This window comes from Rhopalosiphum maidis, chromosome 3 (genome assembly GCF_003676215.2).
Source record: "Rhopalosiphum maidis isolate BTI-1 chromosome 3, ASM367621v3, whole genome shotgun sequence".
NCBI classification, from domain to species: domain Eukaryota; kingdom Metazoa; phylum Arthropoda; class Insecta; order Hemiptera; family Aphididae; genus Rhopalosiphum; species Rhopalosiphum maidis.
Window position 1 is genome coordinate 60,476,949 of NC_040879.1, and position 17,258 is coordinate 60,494,206.

Consider the following 17,258-nt stretch of genomic DNA (forward strand, 5'->3'; position numbering starts at 1 on the left):
GCATAGCCAGGCTCCGACTACGCCCACCGCCAGATTTTGACAACGCCCTCGCCGAGTCTGAGCTTACCAGGACCAACGACGACTATCGCAAAGCCAAGAAGCAGCTCAAATCCGCAATTCTGATGAGCAAGAAGAGGTGTTGGAAGGAGCTCATCTCTACAGTGGACGGTGACCCATTCGGGAAACCGTACAAACTGGTCATGAGGAAGTTAAGGGGACCTCCCGCGACAGCCTCTATGGAGACCCAGACACTTCAAACTGTCATCCGCACGCTGTTTCCCCCTAACTCGATCAGCAATTTTAGGCTTCAGCCCTCATCTGAACCTCCAGTTCCATTTACTGAGGCCGAGGTCGACGCAGCAGTCGAAAGGGCACGGAAGAAGAACAAGGCACCTGGTCCTGACTGCATCAATAGCAAAATCTTAGCGGCAGTACACAAAGCCGATCAGCGCACCCTGGTAGACCTCCTTAACAAATGCCTTCAACAAGGATCCTTCCCGGCAGAGTGGAAGTCGTCCCGGGTCGTTCTCTTGAGGAAAGGCATTAAACCAGAAGGAGTCCCGTTGTCTTATCGGCCGCTGTGCCTGCTCAACGACGTGGGGAAGATGCTGGAATTCCTCCTCGCCCGCAGACTGGAGGAGCACATCAGATCGAAGGGCGACCTGTCACCCAACCAGTACGGATTCAGGAAAAATCTATCAACTGATGACGCAGTGCTCAAGCTACATAACACTATTGTCGACAAAGCCAACAGCGGAAAATTCTGCCTTGCGGTCAGCCTCGACATTAAAAATGCCTTCAACTCCATTAAATGGCCTGACATCTTGACAGCTCTGGGAAACTGGGACGTCCCTCCCTACCTGCACCGCATGTTCCAATCTTACTTTTCGGGCAGGTCTGGAACTGTTTCAACATGTAGCGGGAGCATGGATGTCGAAATTTCGGGAGGAGTGCCGCAAGGTTCCGTCGTCGGCCCCTTACTGTGGAACGTAACGTTTGACTCCGTACTACGAGTTCCACTACCCCAAGGAGCAGAGCTACTCGGCTTCGCTGACGACACCTTGTTGGTGGCTTCAGCAGGGACAGTCGCTGAGCTAGAGACACTGACAAACAATGCTCTACGCATTGTGGGGGACCGCATCACCAACCTCAGCCTCCAGATCGCAGCAGACAAGACCAAGGCAGTCATGTTCACGTCTAAGTACAAACACGGGATACCGAACATCACGTTATGTGGCAACCCCATAACTTTATCAACGAAGATGACCTACCTCGGCATGACCATCGACCGCTCACTGTTCTTCAAAGAGCACATGCAGTCAGCATCTACAAAAGCGGAAATGATCTCCTCGCAACTTGCAAGGATAATGCCAAACGTAGGTGGCCCACGGGAGGACAGGCGCCGACTACTCTCATCGGTCGTCCACTCGGTACTACTGTACGGCGCGCCATCATGGGCCCACACTCTGGACCTCATTCCGGGCAACGTCAGAACCCTTAACAAAACACAGCGTAAGGTGCTTCTCCGTTGTACATGTGCCTACCGCACGGTCTCGGGAGCTGCAGCGAACGTCCTGGCGTCGACCCCATCGGCTGACCTGCTAGCCAGAGAACGGGAAACTGAATTCTGCTGGAGGCGTGGGGGGCCCACTGCCCGTACAAAGGAGGAACTGCGGAAAGAGACAATGGTCAAATGGCAGGCTCGATGGGAAGCGGAAAAATCCGGGCGCTGGACGAGAAGACTGATCCCCGACCTGTCCACCTGGTGTTCTAGAGGATTCGGACAGCTGGACTTCCACCTGACCCAATTCCTCTCTGGACACGGTTGCTTCGGGCACTACCTATGCAAGATAAAAAAGATTGATCAAGAAATCTGCGTGGATTGTAACGACCCGGTTGACAACGCAGAGCATGCCATCTTTGAGTGCGATAGGTGGTGGCGCCAAAGGATGGCGCTAGAAGCAGAGACCTTGGACATATTTACCCCAGAATCAGCCATTCTGACGATGTTGAAGTCGAAAAGCCACTGGAATGCTGTTGCCAAGCTCGTCGACCACATCCTGTCAACCAGAGAGGAAGAGGAACGCGAGAGACAGCGCAACCCTACTGGTGCTGCTTAACCTGTAGTTAAGATATTTGTATTATGTGGGCTAAAAGCCAAATTTTATGAGTGGGTTAGAGGCCCACCACATTTGTATAAAAAATTTTGTAGAGCTATGTATATATGTAATTTCTTTTTCTATGTACAAATAAACGATGTAGGGGAGCTGGCGAATTGCCTTACCAGGTATTTCCGGCCCCCTGCGATACCGTTAGAAAAAAAAAAAAAAAAAAAGGTAACCTAATCTAACCTAACGCGGTTTCGTGCGTCACATTTGACGAAAGTGGTGAATAACGATTTTTTGATACATAAGTAGCTTGTTTTTTTTGATGATTATTTGAAGATGATTGGGAAGGGGAGAAGAGACGTTTGTAATTGGTAGGAGAGCTGAATCCATCGGAGTCGGGTGTAGTCGGCGTCTTCGGGGTTTTATTTGGCACGCTCTGTATGCGAGCCTTAGATATAATTAAAGGCGGGACAGTATTATTTTTTTTCATAATGAGTTTATTATTGGTATTATCGAATAACTGATAGTGGAGTTGCGTAATAGGTGATTAGCGGGCCGACCGAGCGGGCCGCCGTACACGTCCTATAGCTATATGCTGGTTAGTATTAGTTAATGAAGTTACCAAAAACTGTGACGGTGTCCAGAACCGATGAGGAGGTGCTGTATGTGGCTCGTTAGATGCACGGTACTTAGACGAAGAAGTACGTTTTTTAAGTGAGGAAATTGAACTATTATTTTTGCACGTATAAGAAGAAAAGAAATAAAGTAACGGAGTACGATGTTTCATTGTCGACTGTAATTATTAAAACTGCCTTAATACCTTATGCAAATTACTAGAAAAAATTGTCAACCGTCGACACATATGGTTTCTTGAAAATTCCAACTACCTTACACCAGCACAAAATGGGTTCCGACAAAACAGAAACACCATGAATAACCTCATAACCATAAAAAATGAAGTCACAACTCATTACTCAATAAGCAAAGTCTAGGGATGATCAGTTTTGATATTGCTAAAACATATGACACAGCAAGGAGACCCAAAATAGTAGACAAACTCAACAAAGTCATTGCGAAAGGAAACATGTTTGATTTCGTTGTGAACTTCTTCAAGCACCGTTCCTTTCAAGTAAATCCCCCCCCCCCGACACCTTTCTTCAAGAAAACGGAGTCCCACAAGGTTCTACCATTTCTGTAACTCTTTTCCTGATCGCTATCAAAACGATATCTCTGAAGAAATAACATTCCCAAACATACCTCTGTTATACGCAGATGATTTTACTATTCTCTGCCGCAGCACAAATATTAATTCTGTTCAACAGACACTACAAAATTCTACGACCATACTCATGGATTGGTCAAAAATATCTGGTTACCGCTTTTCTCTAGAAAAATCCAGTCTTATAGTTTTTAACCAAAAGAGAAATAAGAATGAAATTCATATCAACATCGGAAATCACGTTATTGAAAACCAATCCAAAGTTAAAATCCTAGGCGTTATATTCGACTATAAAGCCTCATGGATTCCTTATATCCTAAATTTAAAAATGTCATATCTTCAAGACTGAACATTTTTGCTCACACCTCGTAGGGAGCCCAATCCCAAAATCTTCTCAAAATACATAAAGACTTTATATTATCAAAACTTGAATACGGGGCAACAATCTTTTCATCTGCCAAACCTTCCCATTTAAAAATATTGGAGCCAATTCACAATACAGGAATTCAACTTTCCATTGATGATTTCAGTTCCAGCCTCACTCATCAAAGGGCGTGTCGGGACGGCCATCATATGCGAAGAAACCACAATTCAATGGAAATTTTCAAACAATTGTTTAATATATACTGCAAAAGCTCTGGCAATTTTTAAAGCCATTGAGTGAACGATTTCCAAAGTAGATGACGATAATATTATAATTTTTAGTGACTCCCTCTCTACCTTTACCAGCCTTCAAAATCAATACACCCCCTCTGATATTGTCAGGAAAATTCAGAATTAATTTCCTAGCTCAACAACATGAAAAATATATTACATACTCTTGGATCCCTGGTCACTGCAACATAGCTGGCAATGGACAAGCAGATACAGCCGCCAAACTTGCCCACTCGTCCCCAGATACCCTCATCTTAACCTATTTTCACCTTTAATGACATAAAGAGAGTCACAGAGGATAATATATCTCGCATATATCAAACGGAGTGGAATAAAATGTTCACCAAACTAAACGAAGTCAAGAAATCCATTCAACCGTTTCCCTTCCCCTCAACACCACAAGAAAACAAGAGACCTCTATCAACCGTGCAAGAATAGGACATACTCGCCTCACTCACTCTTATTTAATGAAGAAAGAAGCCCTTAGTACTTGTTATGGGGTACCTCTCTCAGTTAAACATATTTTAACTGAATGTAGAACTTATGACAAGGAAAGAAGACAACTCAAAATCTCCGACCACCTCGCTGAAGCACTCGATCCGGATCCAATCAACGTCTTCAGAATTATACAAATTTCACAGAAACGCAACTTATTAATAAATTGTAAGTGTAATTGTATATAACAATGTATATAATATGCCCTGTTATTCTAATAATATTATTATATGTTTTCCTTTTTTCCCTTATTATTAATATTATGTAAATTATGAATATTGTAAAATGTATTGTTACGCCCAATGGTTTCAGATGTCGCGGATAATTTGCTTAATAAGAAAAAAAAGTGTTTGTTCACAGTACTGAGTATCTATGTAGCTATGTTAATGTGATTTTGCATTTGTTGTATTGTTTTTTATATTTTTTCCTAAACTTCTTTTTTTGTTACGTCTTTATTAGCTGGCATTTCACTATTTGATGGTCGACCTACTTGAATTTGTTTGGCACCTGTTGTTATCTGACTTATTTTTCTTGACCACGATGTTGGTTGGATTTTTATTACTTCGCCTCGACGTAATACACTAGTAGAAACTTCAGATAATTCTGAAACTGTAATAAGTCTACCTAGTTTTTTGTTTAAAACAAATGAGTTGTTGTTATTTTTAGCTATTTGTTTTATATTGTTTATATTTTTAGTTAGTAATTCCAATTCAATATCCATTTCATTGTCAATATTAATAACAGTATTATTTTCTACTCTAATTTCCATATTAAATTTGTGCATACTACTGTGAAAATTTAAATTATCTAAGTTGTTACTTTCTTTATTATTTAACGTTACACATTCAATCTCCATTGTGTCCATATCCATTTTATGTAGAAACGTATGGTCAAAATTATTTCCTACAGCCAAAGTTCCTATTTCAATACGACCATTGTCTGTCAAGTTAGGAAGATTATTAACAGTGTCTCCAAATAAGTGTACTGCACATATATACTTGCAAAAGCGACCACCTTAACCAGCTGCAGAATCACAAAAAAAAATTAATTTATCCTTTTTATAACTGTGTAAAAATTATTTCCAAATGATAAATTAATTTCAGAAGTTGTATAATTTTTTTGATTTACATCTAATAATTTAGTTTTTTTACAACAATTTCGAAAAAAATTTCAAATTTTGTAACACAAAATGACGAAAATTTTTCAGACGCCTTTTATGATAATCCTCTAAAATTTTGCAAATAAAGTCGACGAAATCTGCCGAATTAAAAACTTTAGAACGTTCGAGAACTATGTATTTAAAAACTCTTATAGATGGGTCTACAATATTATTGGTGTTATTATGGCAATGAGTTGGAAATTGAGTTCTATAACAATATCACCATTCTAACATTCTATTTCGAAGAAGAAGCAGCCAGTCTGCTTCGGGTCACACAAGTAATCCTGACGATGATGAAGAAGAGGGCTCCCAGAACCACTCCCCTTGTAGGCGACCTGCCACGGCAAAATATGGCGTATTTTCTTGGACGGAAGTGGTGAAAAGGGGGATAAGAACGGTGAAACCTACTTCGACTACCGATAAGCCGGACGGCAGTGCACCAGCTGCCAGGACTGCCACCGCCAAGCCACGCACCAGAACGCGCCCGTCAGCAATTCTGATTAAAGTTGGAGCTATAGAGTTCCCAGAATTGGCTAGGAAAATTCGGGGTGGAGTGAGTCCGGAGGTCATCGGTGACAGTGTGGTGGGCATGCGAAAGATCAAATCTGTTGGCCTGCTCATAGAAGTTTGTGGCGACCTAGATCCGGGTCGAGGCTGTCCGTGCCGAAGTGGCGAAGTCCGCAGGACCTGGGATTGAGGTGCGAGCTCTCCAACAAAGAGCTCTAGTGGAGGTTCGGGACCTTGATCAGTGGACGAGCTCCAGTGAAGTGCTCCTGGCTGTGTCTAGCTCTGTCGGTGTTGACCAGGAGGCCGTGAAGGTGGTTAACCTCAAGAAGAGGTTCGGTGATTCCCAGATGGCGCTGGTATCCCTTCATTTGGGTGAAGTTCGTGGTATAATCAGTCACGGTCGACTGCGGGTAGGCATGGTTAGCTACAGAGTTAGGTTGGCCGAGGCGAAAGTGAGGTGTTTCCGCTGTCTCGCTTACGGTCACACTCACAATGCGTTTCAGAATCCGGATAGGACCAAGTGCTGCAGGCGATGTGGACAGGATGGTCATTTCGTCAACACCTGTGCGGCTAGCCGAGAGGACACTCTATCGTTCCCGAAGTCACTGGTGACTACCAGTCACGCTGGCAGTGGTGACGCGAAAGCGGCCGCTGAAACTAGTCAACCATTATGATTCGCGTTCTACAAATAAATGTAGGGGTGTGCAAAACGGCGCAGGATCTTACCCTGGCGTCGGCTGCGGGAAAAAAATGTTGACGTAATCGTCTTCAGCGAGCAATACCGTGACAAGGACGAGGAGAGCGGTTGGTATGTCGACACTTGCGGACGAGCGGCGATTGTTGTACTATCTGCTCAACATATCCAAATTGTAGGACCACGCCAGGTGGATCTAGTTGAGCGTCTACCGGCTGTACAGCTGCTACTGCTCGCCTAATGTAGCCCTGTCCGACTTCGAAGATTTCCTGAGCGCGCTTGAGACGAGCGTTAGGAGCTCACCCTGCCCGACCATCATCACTGGTGACTAATGCGAAATCGCATGAGTGTGGAAGCCCTAGAGAGGACAACAGGGGGAAAGCACTGGCTGACCTTTCCGCTTCCCACGGGTTGACCGTGTGCAATCGGGGTCAACCGACGTTTGTCAGGGTGGCATTGAAGTCGCACATTGACCTCACCGAACCAGGGCGATGTGAAGTGGAAGCCTCACAATCATCCCAAACCGGAGACAAAGAACCGGAGACTTCAAGTTCCACGGTTAGATCTGAGACAGCCACTCAACAACCACCTAGCGTCTCAAATAACCAAAAGAAAAACGAGTCCTCGCTCAAGACGAATCTTCTAAGCTCGGGTTCCCATAGAGCGAAATAACCGGGTCTCATGTCAGCGATAGTGAGTCTAAAAAATTCGATAAAGCTACAAAATAGGTTAGGTTAGGTGCAGACTGCATGGACATAGAGGAATCAACTAACCATTATCTCGGCAGCAGTAAGTGCACCGCCCATTGCAAAGCATTGTCTAAAAACAAGACGCCATCCACCAAGCTAAGGGAGCCAGGGATAGAACCCGACGCCCAGATCAACCATCGAGATGCATAAATTCCTGCAGATTATTCTAAACTGCTGCAAGGCTCTCCACGCTCTGGCGTTACTGCAAGCCGCAGAATCCAACGTCGACACCTTCATCGTCAGTGAACCTTTCCCTACGAGGATCAACACGTGGTACTACAATGCGTTTGGTAAAGCAGCTATAGCTTGCCTACTCGGGCACCCAGTGGACATCGTCAGCCCCACTGAGCCGGGATTTACATGGATTCAAACAGGCAATCTCCGCATTTACTCGTGCTACTGACTGCTTCGGTCTTGTGGTGAGCGAGCTCGAGGCCCCTGCTCCTCATCCAAGTGTCGATGTCCCGGAGCACCGGGTTGACGGCTTCTTCCAGGAGCTGACCCATTCTGGCAACGCCGACCACTGCAAGATCGTCAGTGAACCCGACTAGGTGTACCCCCCTCGAGACGTTCATTTCGAGGAGCAAATCGTACGCGACGTTCCACAGCGCCGGGCCTGAGACCGACCCCTGCGGAACCCCGCACGTAATCTGCCGCGGAGCCATCTCGTCGTCCGTCAGGAGCTCCCTGTCCGTGAGCTAGGCTGTAGGCAGTCGTTATAGACACTCAGCGCGGCCCGGGGGCTGGCCGTCACGTATCGCCTTAGCACCTCGTTAGGGATTGTCTTAGATGGTTCTGGTAGACCCGACGGAGGGCCAGATATTGTCGTCGTAGTTTCGCGATTTCCTCAGTCCACTAGTGGACCGGACGTTTGCCTGGGGGGCCCAGTCTTAGTCTCGGCATAGACGCCTTGCACGCGCAGATGAGGAAATCATCGAACCCTTTCGCCAAGGCCAAGGCCTTGTCCGCCCCTACCTGTCCTTCGATGGTTTCCGGGTGCCCGGACCGGAAATAGTGGACGAGTGCTTCGGCATCTGTATTTCTCACCGACCATCCGCGGTGGACCTCCGCGGGTTTGTACCGCGGAGGTGTCCGTCGCTCCGCTGGTGACCCGAAGCACACGTAAGCGTGATCGCTCAGCGAGTCGGTCTCGAGGGCCCGCCAGTCGTTCAAGGTTAGTCCTCTGTGGTACGTGACGTCGATCACGGACGTGGCCGAGTCTCTCACGAAAGTGGGGACTGATCCGGCGTTAGCCAGTAGCAGACCTAGGCTGGCTGCGAGGTCGGACAGCAGGCGGCTCCTGGGGTTGTTTACCTTGGATCCCCATTCCGTATTCCACGCATTAAAGTCACCTGCTACAACGACTTTTGCGCTGTCGTTGACGCGGATAGCATCCTCGAGGTTGGCCAGGAAGGAGGCGAATTCCTGGAACGTCGTGCCGGGCCTCCAGTAGCAGCTGAAGACGGACATGTCTCCGAAGGTCGCCCACGCAAACCCTTCGCCCGCACCTTGCCGGTTACGGAAGAGCGATGACCCTTGGGTAACTTCCACAGCGGCCTTTCGGTCCGTGCTGAAGCACCATTTATCCTCGCGCCCACACTTCGTGAAGGGTTCGCTCACTACAAGTATGTCGGACTCCGTTTCTTCGGCCGTCTGGTACATGAGTTGTTCGGCCGCCCAGTTCCCATTCAAATTAATCTGGAGGAAATTAACCATTGATGGTTGATTTCGCTCCAGCGGCCATCCTTCTAGCGGCGCAAGCGCCAGACCCGGGCTTGTGGCTAACGTTTGGAAGTCCCGTCATTTCACAAGCCAGGCATCGGTCATGGTTCGCATTACAATCTGCCATGCGGCGGTCGGAGCCGCCGCATCGCCAACACGCTCCAGATCTGTCAGCCGCAGTGCCACTCCTGGAGTTATGACCGAAGGCCTGACACCTGAAGCACATTTCGGGCAGAAGGGTCCTCGGACGCACTCGGCACATGGTCCACCCGACCGGGATCCTGGAGATCAGTGAGGTGGTGAGTTTACTGACTTTGGCCGTGGCGATCTGCTGGCCTGCACGAACTGACCAGATCCTGACGTCGCTGATTGCCTCGCGTTCGGCTACCGCTGCCGGTCGTCACCCGAAATGGCGACTGGGAGAGCCTCGAGCACCTCGGCCGCGGAGAAAACAGCGTCCTAATCTAGGACCTCTACCTCGACTTGAACGCCAAGCTGGATAACCTTTCCAACAGAATCCCCCAGCTTAGCCGATATGGCGGATGCTAAGTTTTTAGCCGCTGTGCCGGATTTGGCGCCCCTGGCCTGCTCCATGAGTAGACACCCGTCTCTCGTCTCCCTCATGGTGACGTTCGCACCTATGTCCTGCGCGGACAGACCGGATGTCCTCAGCGTCCTGACCGTATCCGCGAAGGTTTTTCCTTCGGATGGTTTGACAGGTACTGCTGGCGGCTTCTTTGAGGGTCCCTTAGTCTGCGGGCGACCTGTCGTTACTACTTTTTGTGGCTCGACGGCAGGTGCAGCTCTCTTTCTCGGCTGCTTCTTCACCATCGTGGTCCAGTTTTCCGTGTCGGTTTCCATGGCCGACTCGACCTCTGTGTCCCTTGCCCTTACCACGCCAGTTCCTGCTGTTTTACTCGCCTTCCTGCTCCTGAAGGCAGCCCTAGCCTCAATGACACTGTCGTTATCCTACCAGCTCGGAGTTAGGATGGTATCTGTGATATCATCAGCCATGAGGGGCTTTCGGGCCGGCTGCTCTGCCACTGAACTCTTCGGCTTTTTCATCGACGGCGACGTTGGGTAGGAGAACAGATTCCCCTTTTCCACCAAGATACCGTCAAGGACCTAGGTGAGGTCTGCCAGAATCGTCGCGAGTCCGTGGACCCCTGGGGGTACGTCCGTCTTCGCCGATTCGATCCTGGTGACTATGACCGCGGAATTGAGGGTCGCTTTCATGATATTGAGGCTAGCCACGAGATCGGTGGGTCTCGTGGTGGCCTTCTCCGGCGGGCTTGTTCCGCCCTTCCTTTTTACCGAATGCTTCGGACGAAGCGTCGAGTTTTCCCATCGCTAGGTACCGGATGGCGAACGACAAGTCGGACGATCGCGCGCGGTGGCTCCACGCATCCGGCCCGCCGAGACGAATTCGTGGACACCTCCACTTTCAAGGTCCGACAATTACTTCGTGAGTAAACCGGATTTTAAGGTACGCCCTATCCTTTACACGGCCGCCCAAAGCCGCGTGTTTGAAAACGGGATTTCCATTAAAAGCTGATTAGCGACGGTGAATAACTGTCGCCAGTGATAACGACGTGGAACAATTGTCGGCGAAATCTGTCCCACGGCCGGAAATTTAAAATTACCTCCACCGTGGTTTTTTTTTTCTTTTTTCGTATTAAACGGTAACCAAAAATCGTAGGAGGACGGGGTCAACACTGGAGGTATCAGCACTCCTCTGTGCGTAACATACTAAAAGTGACCCCTCCCCCCCCCGATTTTTGGAAATTTGAGTTAAGTATAACTCCCTGGGAAATCGACCTAGAGAGACAGTTCCAACTGCAAACCTTTCGTCATAGGGCCCTCTCTAAAGTCCTCCCATAGTTAGCGGGCCTACAATCCTTTCCAAGGGATCTTGGCTCCCAGTGGAGGGATCAGAATCAAACTTGGTACAAAGCACCCGGAGGTCTAGGCGAAGGGCTCTACCAAATTTGGTCGAAATCCAAAGGGATCTGGAAAAGGGATTTTCCCCCCTTTGGAGCTGCGGGTACCATTTTCGGGGATAGTGTTAGATCGGGGTTTCGAAACACATCCCCGGGGTTTGGAGCAAGTAGTGCCAGCGGAACCCAACCAGTAGCGTTAGGAAAACGGTACAGGGTACCGATACCCTCGGATTGGGTACGCCTGTCACTGGTTTTCTTAGCTGCCTACGGGTTAGGTTAGATTAGTGAGGTAGTGGTAGCAGCAAAGGGGGCTAGGGTCACCGGACCTCCCCCTTGCCATGGACCCCTCGGGTGTCCCGGGTGAACAGTCCAAAGGAGATCTGACCGTTAGCAACGAGGAGCAGATAGCAGGATATAGGCCAACACTGGCAGAAAAACTAGTGGCTAGCCAGAAGAATCCCAGAAAGGGCACCTCGAACCCATCGGCAGATGCGGCCGAATTATTCAAGAACATGGAGAACCTAGAAAGAACGGAGAGCGGCCACTTCGAGCGAGTGGGCAGGAGGCTTCAAACAATGCTAGACGCGGTGATATCGGCAAAAAACGTGGCCAAACCTGTGCAGCAGGCACTGGCAGAAGCCATTGACGCCTTTAAGCATGCCAAAGCGGCACGAGAAGAACAACAGGAAGTAAGAAATAGCTGGTTGACCAAGGTTGATGACGAGCGGCGCAGGCCAATCGCATCAGGGTCTTCAACTACTGTCAGCGAAAGCGACTCACCATCGGCTGACAGCCTGGCCACTGAGTTCAGCTCGCTGAGATCAGAGGTGGGTAAGCTCAGCAAAGCGGTTAGGCAACTAGTCGACAGGAAGCCAGAGGGGCACGCAGGCATGGCAAAACGGACCCAGGGTCAGAAACCGCCGGCGGAGGACGCAGAGGTGGCACTGGTCAACGCGGCCCCATGGACGGAGGTAGTGAGGAGGACGGCGAGAAAGAAGAACTCCCAAACGCTAGGTGAGCAAGTCAACGGTGAGCAAGGGAGCGAGAATAAGAAGAAGGCAAACCCGCGAGTTCGCGCGCGCCCTCAGGCAATAATGGTGGATGTAAACTTAACCGATTTTCCGGCGCTAGCCACGAAAATTCGTGGCGGCGTCAACCGCGAGGTAATTAGGGATAGCATCACCGGCATGAGGCAGGCGAAATCAGGAGGCTTACTCATCGAAGTCCGCGGCGACCCAGCGCAGTTTGAGGCGGTGCGTGCAGAGATCTCCCGCTCTGCGGGCTCTGAGGTGGAAGTGCGTGCGCTCCAGCAAAAAGTCATGGTCGAGGTCAACTGCTGAAGAGGTGGCTGAAGCCATGGCCTCCGTCACCGGCGTTCCATCGGAGCAACTCAAAGTCTTCAGTCTTAGGAAAAGATACGGGGGCTCCCAGACGGTGTTGGTATCGCTACCGGTCGGACCTTCACGCGAGCTACTCAATTCCGGGCGGCTCCGCGTTGGCATGATTAGCTGTCGAGTCAAGCTCGCTGACCAGAAGCTAAGATGTTTCCGCTGTTTCTGCCCCGGCCACACAGCGAAGGAGTGTTCCGGCCCGGACAGAACACAATGCTGCAGACGCTGCGGTGAGACAGGTCACAAGGTAGCTGCCTGCAACGCGATCGAAACCGCAGTCAGTGCTTTTGCCAGGTCCCTGGCGGCGGAGGCTCCAGCCCGGAAATGAGCGCGGCCAAGGGGTCTGGAGTCATTCAAGTCAACTTGAACAACAGTTGGACGGCCCAGCAGCTACTCCTGCAGACGATGGCAGAACGACGGTCGAACATCGCTGTCCTGTGCGAATACAACAGGCCGATGTGTGACTCCGACCACTGGGTAGGAAGCCTAGACAAGAAATGTGCCGTGTTTGCAGCAAACTCCTCGGACGTCATCTTGGACGAGCAAGGAGCGGGCGTAGGCTTCGTTTGGGTCTGGCTGGGCGATGTACTGCTGTACAGCTGCTACTGCACTCCAAACTGCTCAGTCCAAGAATATGACCTGTTCCTGGGCCGTCTGGAATTCTCGATCTCGCATCAGCCAAGACTACCAGTTTTTTTTTTTTTTCGTGTCAGGCGCATAGTGTAACAGTAATAATAATAATGATATAAGTTGTTAAAAAAATTAAAAACAAATAGATAAATAAAATTAACTTTAAAATAAACATTTCACAATATTAATAAATAAGGTAAAATAGAAAGGTACGTTAATGGTGGATTTATATTATTTCTGCCCAGATGCGGGCTACGTTAATTCCTTGGCTTGTGCCTTTGTGAATGTCTTCTGGGGTGCAGGTTTGGGAGCAAGCTGTGCATGTGATAATGTGTTGCATTGTCTGTACTTCTCCACATATGCACAAGGTGTCTGTGCTATCTAGCAATCCCCATTTTATTAGATTGTCTTTCGTTCGTCCAATTCCTGTCCTAAGTCTGTTTAGTGTTCGCCAAACCGGCCATGTTTCATTATGACCAGATGGGAGCGACTCGTTCGGCACCCAGCTGGAGGTACTGCTTATCTCATTTCTCCATCTGGTCGTTCTTTCTACTTCAAGATGTGTTGATGAGATGGCTTTTGTATGGTTCATGAAACTCTTCCTGGATTTAAGGCGAGGGAGTTGTGGAGTTATACCGTACATAGGGTGTCGTGGATCTGCTGTTATTTTCGTTCTCTCCCAGTCTGCTTGCGTGGATCTTCTTATTGGCGGAGGGGCTATTCCTGAAAGTATATATAATTGTTCTACCGGCGTATTTTTTAGGCAACCAGTTATGAGTCGGCAGGACTCGTTTAGTGCGACATCGACCTTTTTAGTATGTGCTGACCTGCCCCATACTGGACTGGCATATTCTCCCGCTGAAAAACATAAGGCTAATGCCGTAGTTCTTAGGACGTGGGGATTACAGCCCCATGTGGAGCCACTGAGCTTCCGCAATATGCCATTTCTTGTCATTATTTTATGTTTGGTGTTTTCGCAATGGAATCTGTAGGTGAGAGATCGGTCTAGTGTTATTCCGAGATATTTTGGACACTGTGTATTAGTGATTTTCGTCTCATTCCAGTAGACGTTAAGGATACGGTTGGCACATCGATTCCTTAGGTGGAAAGCACATACTTGTGTTTTGCTTGGATTGGGTTTTAGGTAATTGCGTCTATAGTATTTTCCGAGAATGTCCAAAGTAGTCGATAGTTTTTCCTCTACATTTTCAAACTGATCGTGTTGTACGGTGATTGCTGTGTCGTCTGCGTAAATATAATGTTTTACGTCGCTATCTGTGGATATTGGTTGATCGTTGGTATAAATGTTAAACATAGTGGGGGCTAGCACGCTTCCTTGAGGGAGACCATTTCTGGAGATTCTCCACTTACTATTCTTGCCTTGGTGATTTACGAAAAATCTTCTGTTGCCTAAAAGGGCTTCGAAAACTCTTACAAACTCGTAATCCAGGGTAATATCATATAGTTTCTTTAACATTAGTCTGTGGTTCACCGTGTCGTATGCTGCCGTTAGATCTATGAGCGCCACGCCTGTGACTTTCTTGTTCTCGAAACCGTTCTCGATTGTTTGGGTCAGGTTGAGTATCTGTCCTGTACATGATTTTCCTGGGCGGAAACCAGCTTGTTCTTTAATTAGTGTGCTGTCTACGAAGGGGACTAGGCGGTTAAGCAGCATTCTCTCGAAAAGTTTGTACGTGTGGCACAGAAGGGATATTGGGCGATAGTTCTTTGGATCATCCGTATCTTTCCCTGGTTTTAATAAGGCTATAATTTTTGTTTTCCTCCATATTTTCGGTATGTTTTTCCAGTTTCTTATTTCGTTATATAGAGCGAGTATCCAGCGTTTGGCTTTCGGCCCAAAATTGCGGATCTGTTCGACAAAAATATTATCTAGTCCAGCTGCTTTCCTAAGTTTCATTGTCTCTATAGCTATGTTCAATTCATCCTCTTCGAAAGGCCGGCTGAGGTGGTTTCCTTCTTTTTCTTTGTTTCGTATTATTCTTTTATTAGGTTTATCTTCTTGTTTAAGTCTTTGGGGTTTACCATTTAGTAGTAATTGGTTTGCGATTTGATCGGGAGTGACGTTAGACAGTCCTTTCGCGCTAGTAGGATCACTGTTTAATCTTTTAATTAGGCCCCATGCCTTTTTACTACTATGTTTCATGTCTGTTTTATTTAGAAGCTCATGCCATTTATTCCTTTTTTCCTGTGCAATGGCATTTGTGAGCTCTTCCCCTTTATTTCTGGTTTGTTCTTCGAAGGGATTATTTTCAAACAGGTTGATATATGTGTTGTAATTGTCCATGATTTCACTTGATAGTCCAGGTATATGATGTGTCCTACATCCTCTTGGTATGTGTTTCCGGGATATGTATTTTACTTTTTCTACAAAGGATTCATAGTGTTCCGGTAGTGGTTCGAGATTTTCTATACTTGAATCGAGATCTTCTGAGAAAAGGTTCCACTTTGCTTTCATGAAGTTGTATCTCCTTTGGAATGGGACAATATTAGGTCTCACTGCAGCCTCAATCTGGCAAATTATGGGCCTATGTTGTGTGTTTGGAATGGGGTCTCCCATCTTTTTGGTACATAGTTGACTGATAGAATCACTGACAAATATAAGGTCAGGGTTATATCCTTTCTTCCATCGACCGCTGTTGAAGGATGGAGGTAATTTGTTATCGTGAATCAGTACCATATCTTCGCCTTGTGCCCAGATTTCTACTGCTTCGCCATCATCGTTTGTCTCCTTATAGCCCCAGCTTGAACTGTGGCTGTTGAAATCACCTATGACTATGTTAGGTTTATGTTGTAGGCTGTCTTCGGATTTAAGACTAGGGGCTATGAAAGGAGAATTTGGTGGTTTATATATTGAAGAGACTGAGATGTTCGGTAAATGCACTGTGATAAATTCGATGTCGTTTTGTTCGTATATTTTAACTGACTGGATGATCATATTAGGTTTTGTGAAGATGGCACTACCGTGTTTTCTATGGTGCCTTATCGCTGCTAGTTTCATTCCAGATATACTTGGTGCATTAAGAGTCTGGTCTCGATGGGTCTCTTGGACGCACATAATATCGCATGATGTTGATTTAAAAATGGTAGATAGAAGTTCTTCCTTTACTCTCGTAATACCTTCGATGTTTATCGATACAATCGTCAATGCTGGCCCTGATAAGGGCCGTTTTAGGCGCGGTTTTTTATGACCGCCAGACATTGTTATTATACTGAGAGATAGGTTGCGCCTGGGTTTGGAAGAATTAGCCGGTGTTTGGAAATCACCGTTACTAGGGGACACCGCGTAGAGGTTTCTTCCTTGTCCCCCAAGACTACCAGTGAACCTGATTGTTGCAGGCAACTTTAATTCCCATTCTCCGGAATGGGGCTCAACGAGGCTAGATACCAGAGGGTCTATGCTGTCGGACTTTGCTACGTCGCTGGGTCTATCCGTATGCAACGTCGGTTCCAGGCCTACCTTTAGGCGGGCTAACTCTGCCTCAATTATAGATGTCACGCTGGAACGCTTTCCCTCCCGCGGCCGCCAGCTCGTCACAGACTGGTCGGTACTCAAGGACACCTACTCAGCAAGTGACCATCTGTATATAGAATACATTGTCTCTACAGGACCAGCGCAGGAAACTACGCGTCACACCGCGATAGCTAGGGCACCGGGCTGGTCAGTCAAAAAGTTCAACGCGGTAGCGGCCGAATTGTTTTTCGAGCTGTCTGGTCCGTTATGTTTATCATCATCCGAAGCACTCGCCTCGGAGCACGCAGAGCGACTTGGGGCCTTACTCTCCGTCACGTGCGATGCCTCCATGCCACCCAGGTCGGCGTTCGAGGCACGGAAGGCTGTCCACTGGCGGAGCGCGGACATCGCCGCCCTTCGCAGGACTGCAATTGCAACGAGGAGAGCTTACCAGCGCACCGGCCGCAGATCGGGTAGGGAAACCCGAGAGGCCGAACTCGACGCTTATAGGAAAGCGC

General features: G+C 47.9%; 1 protein-coding gene across 1 annotated transcript; it reads left to right on the top strand.

Annotated features, from left to right (window-relative positions):
• Window positions 1–12,603: 12,603 nt before the first annotated feature.
• On the top strand, window positions 12,604–12,966 carry LOC113557595. The gene has a single exon (XM_026963166.1). The coding sequence runs from the start codon at window positions 12,604–12,606 to the stop codon at window positions 12,964–12,966; it is 363 nt and encodes a 120-aa protein (XP_026818967.1).
• The last annotated feature ends 4,292 nt before the right edge of the window (window positions 12,967–17,258 follow it).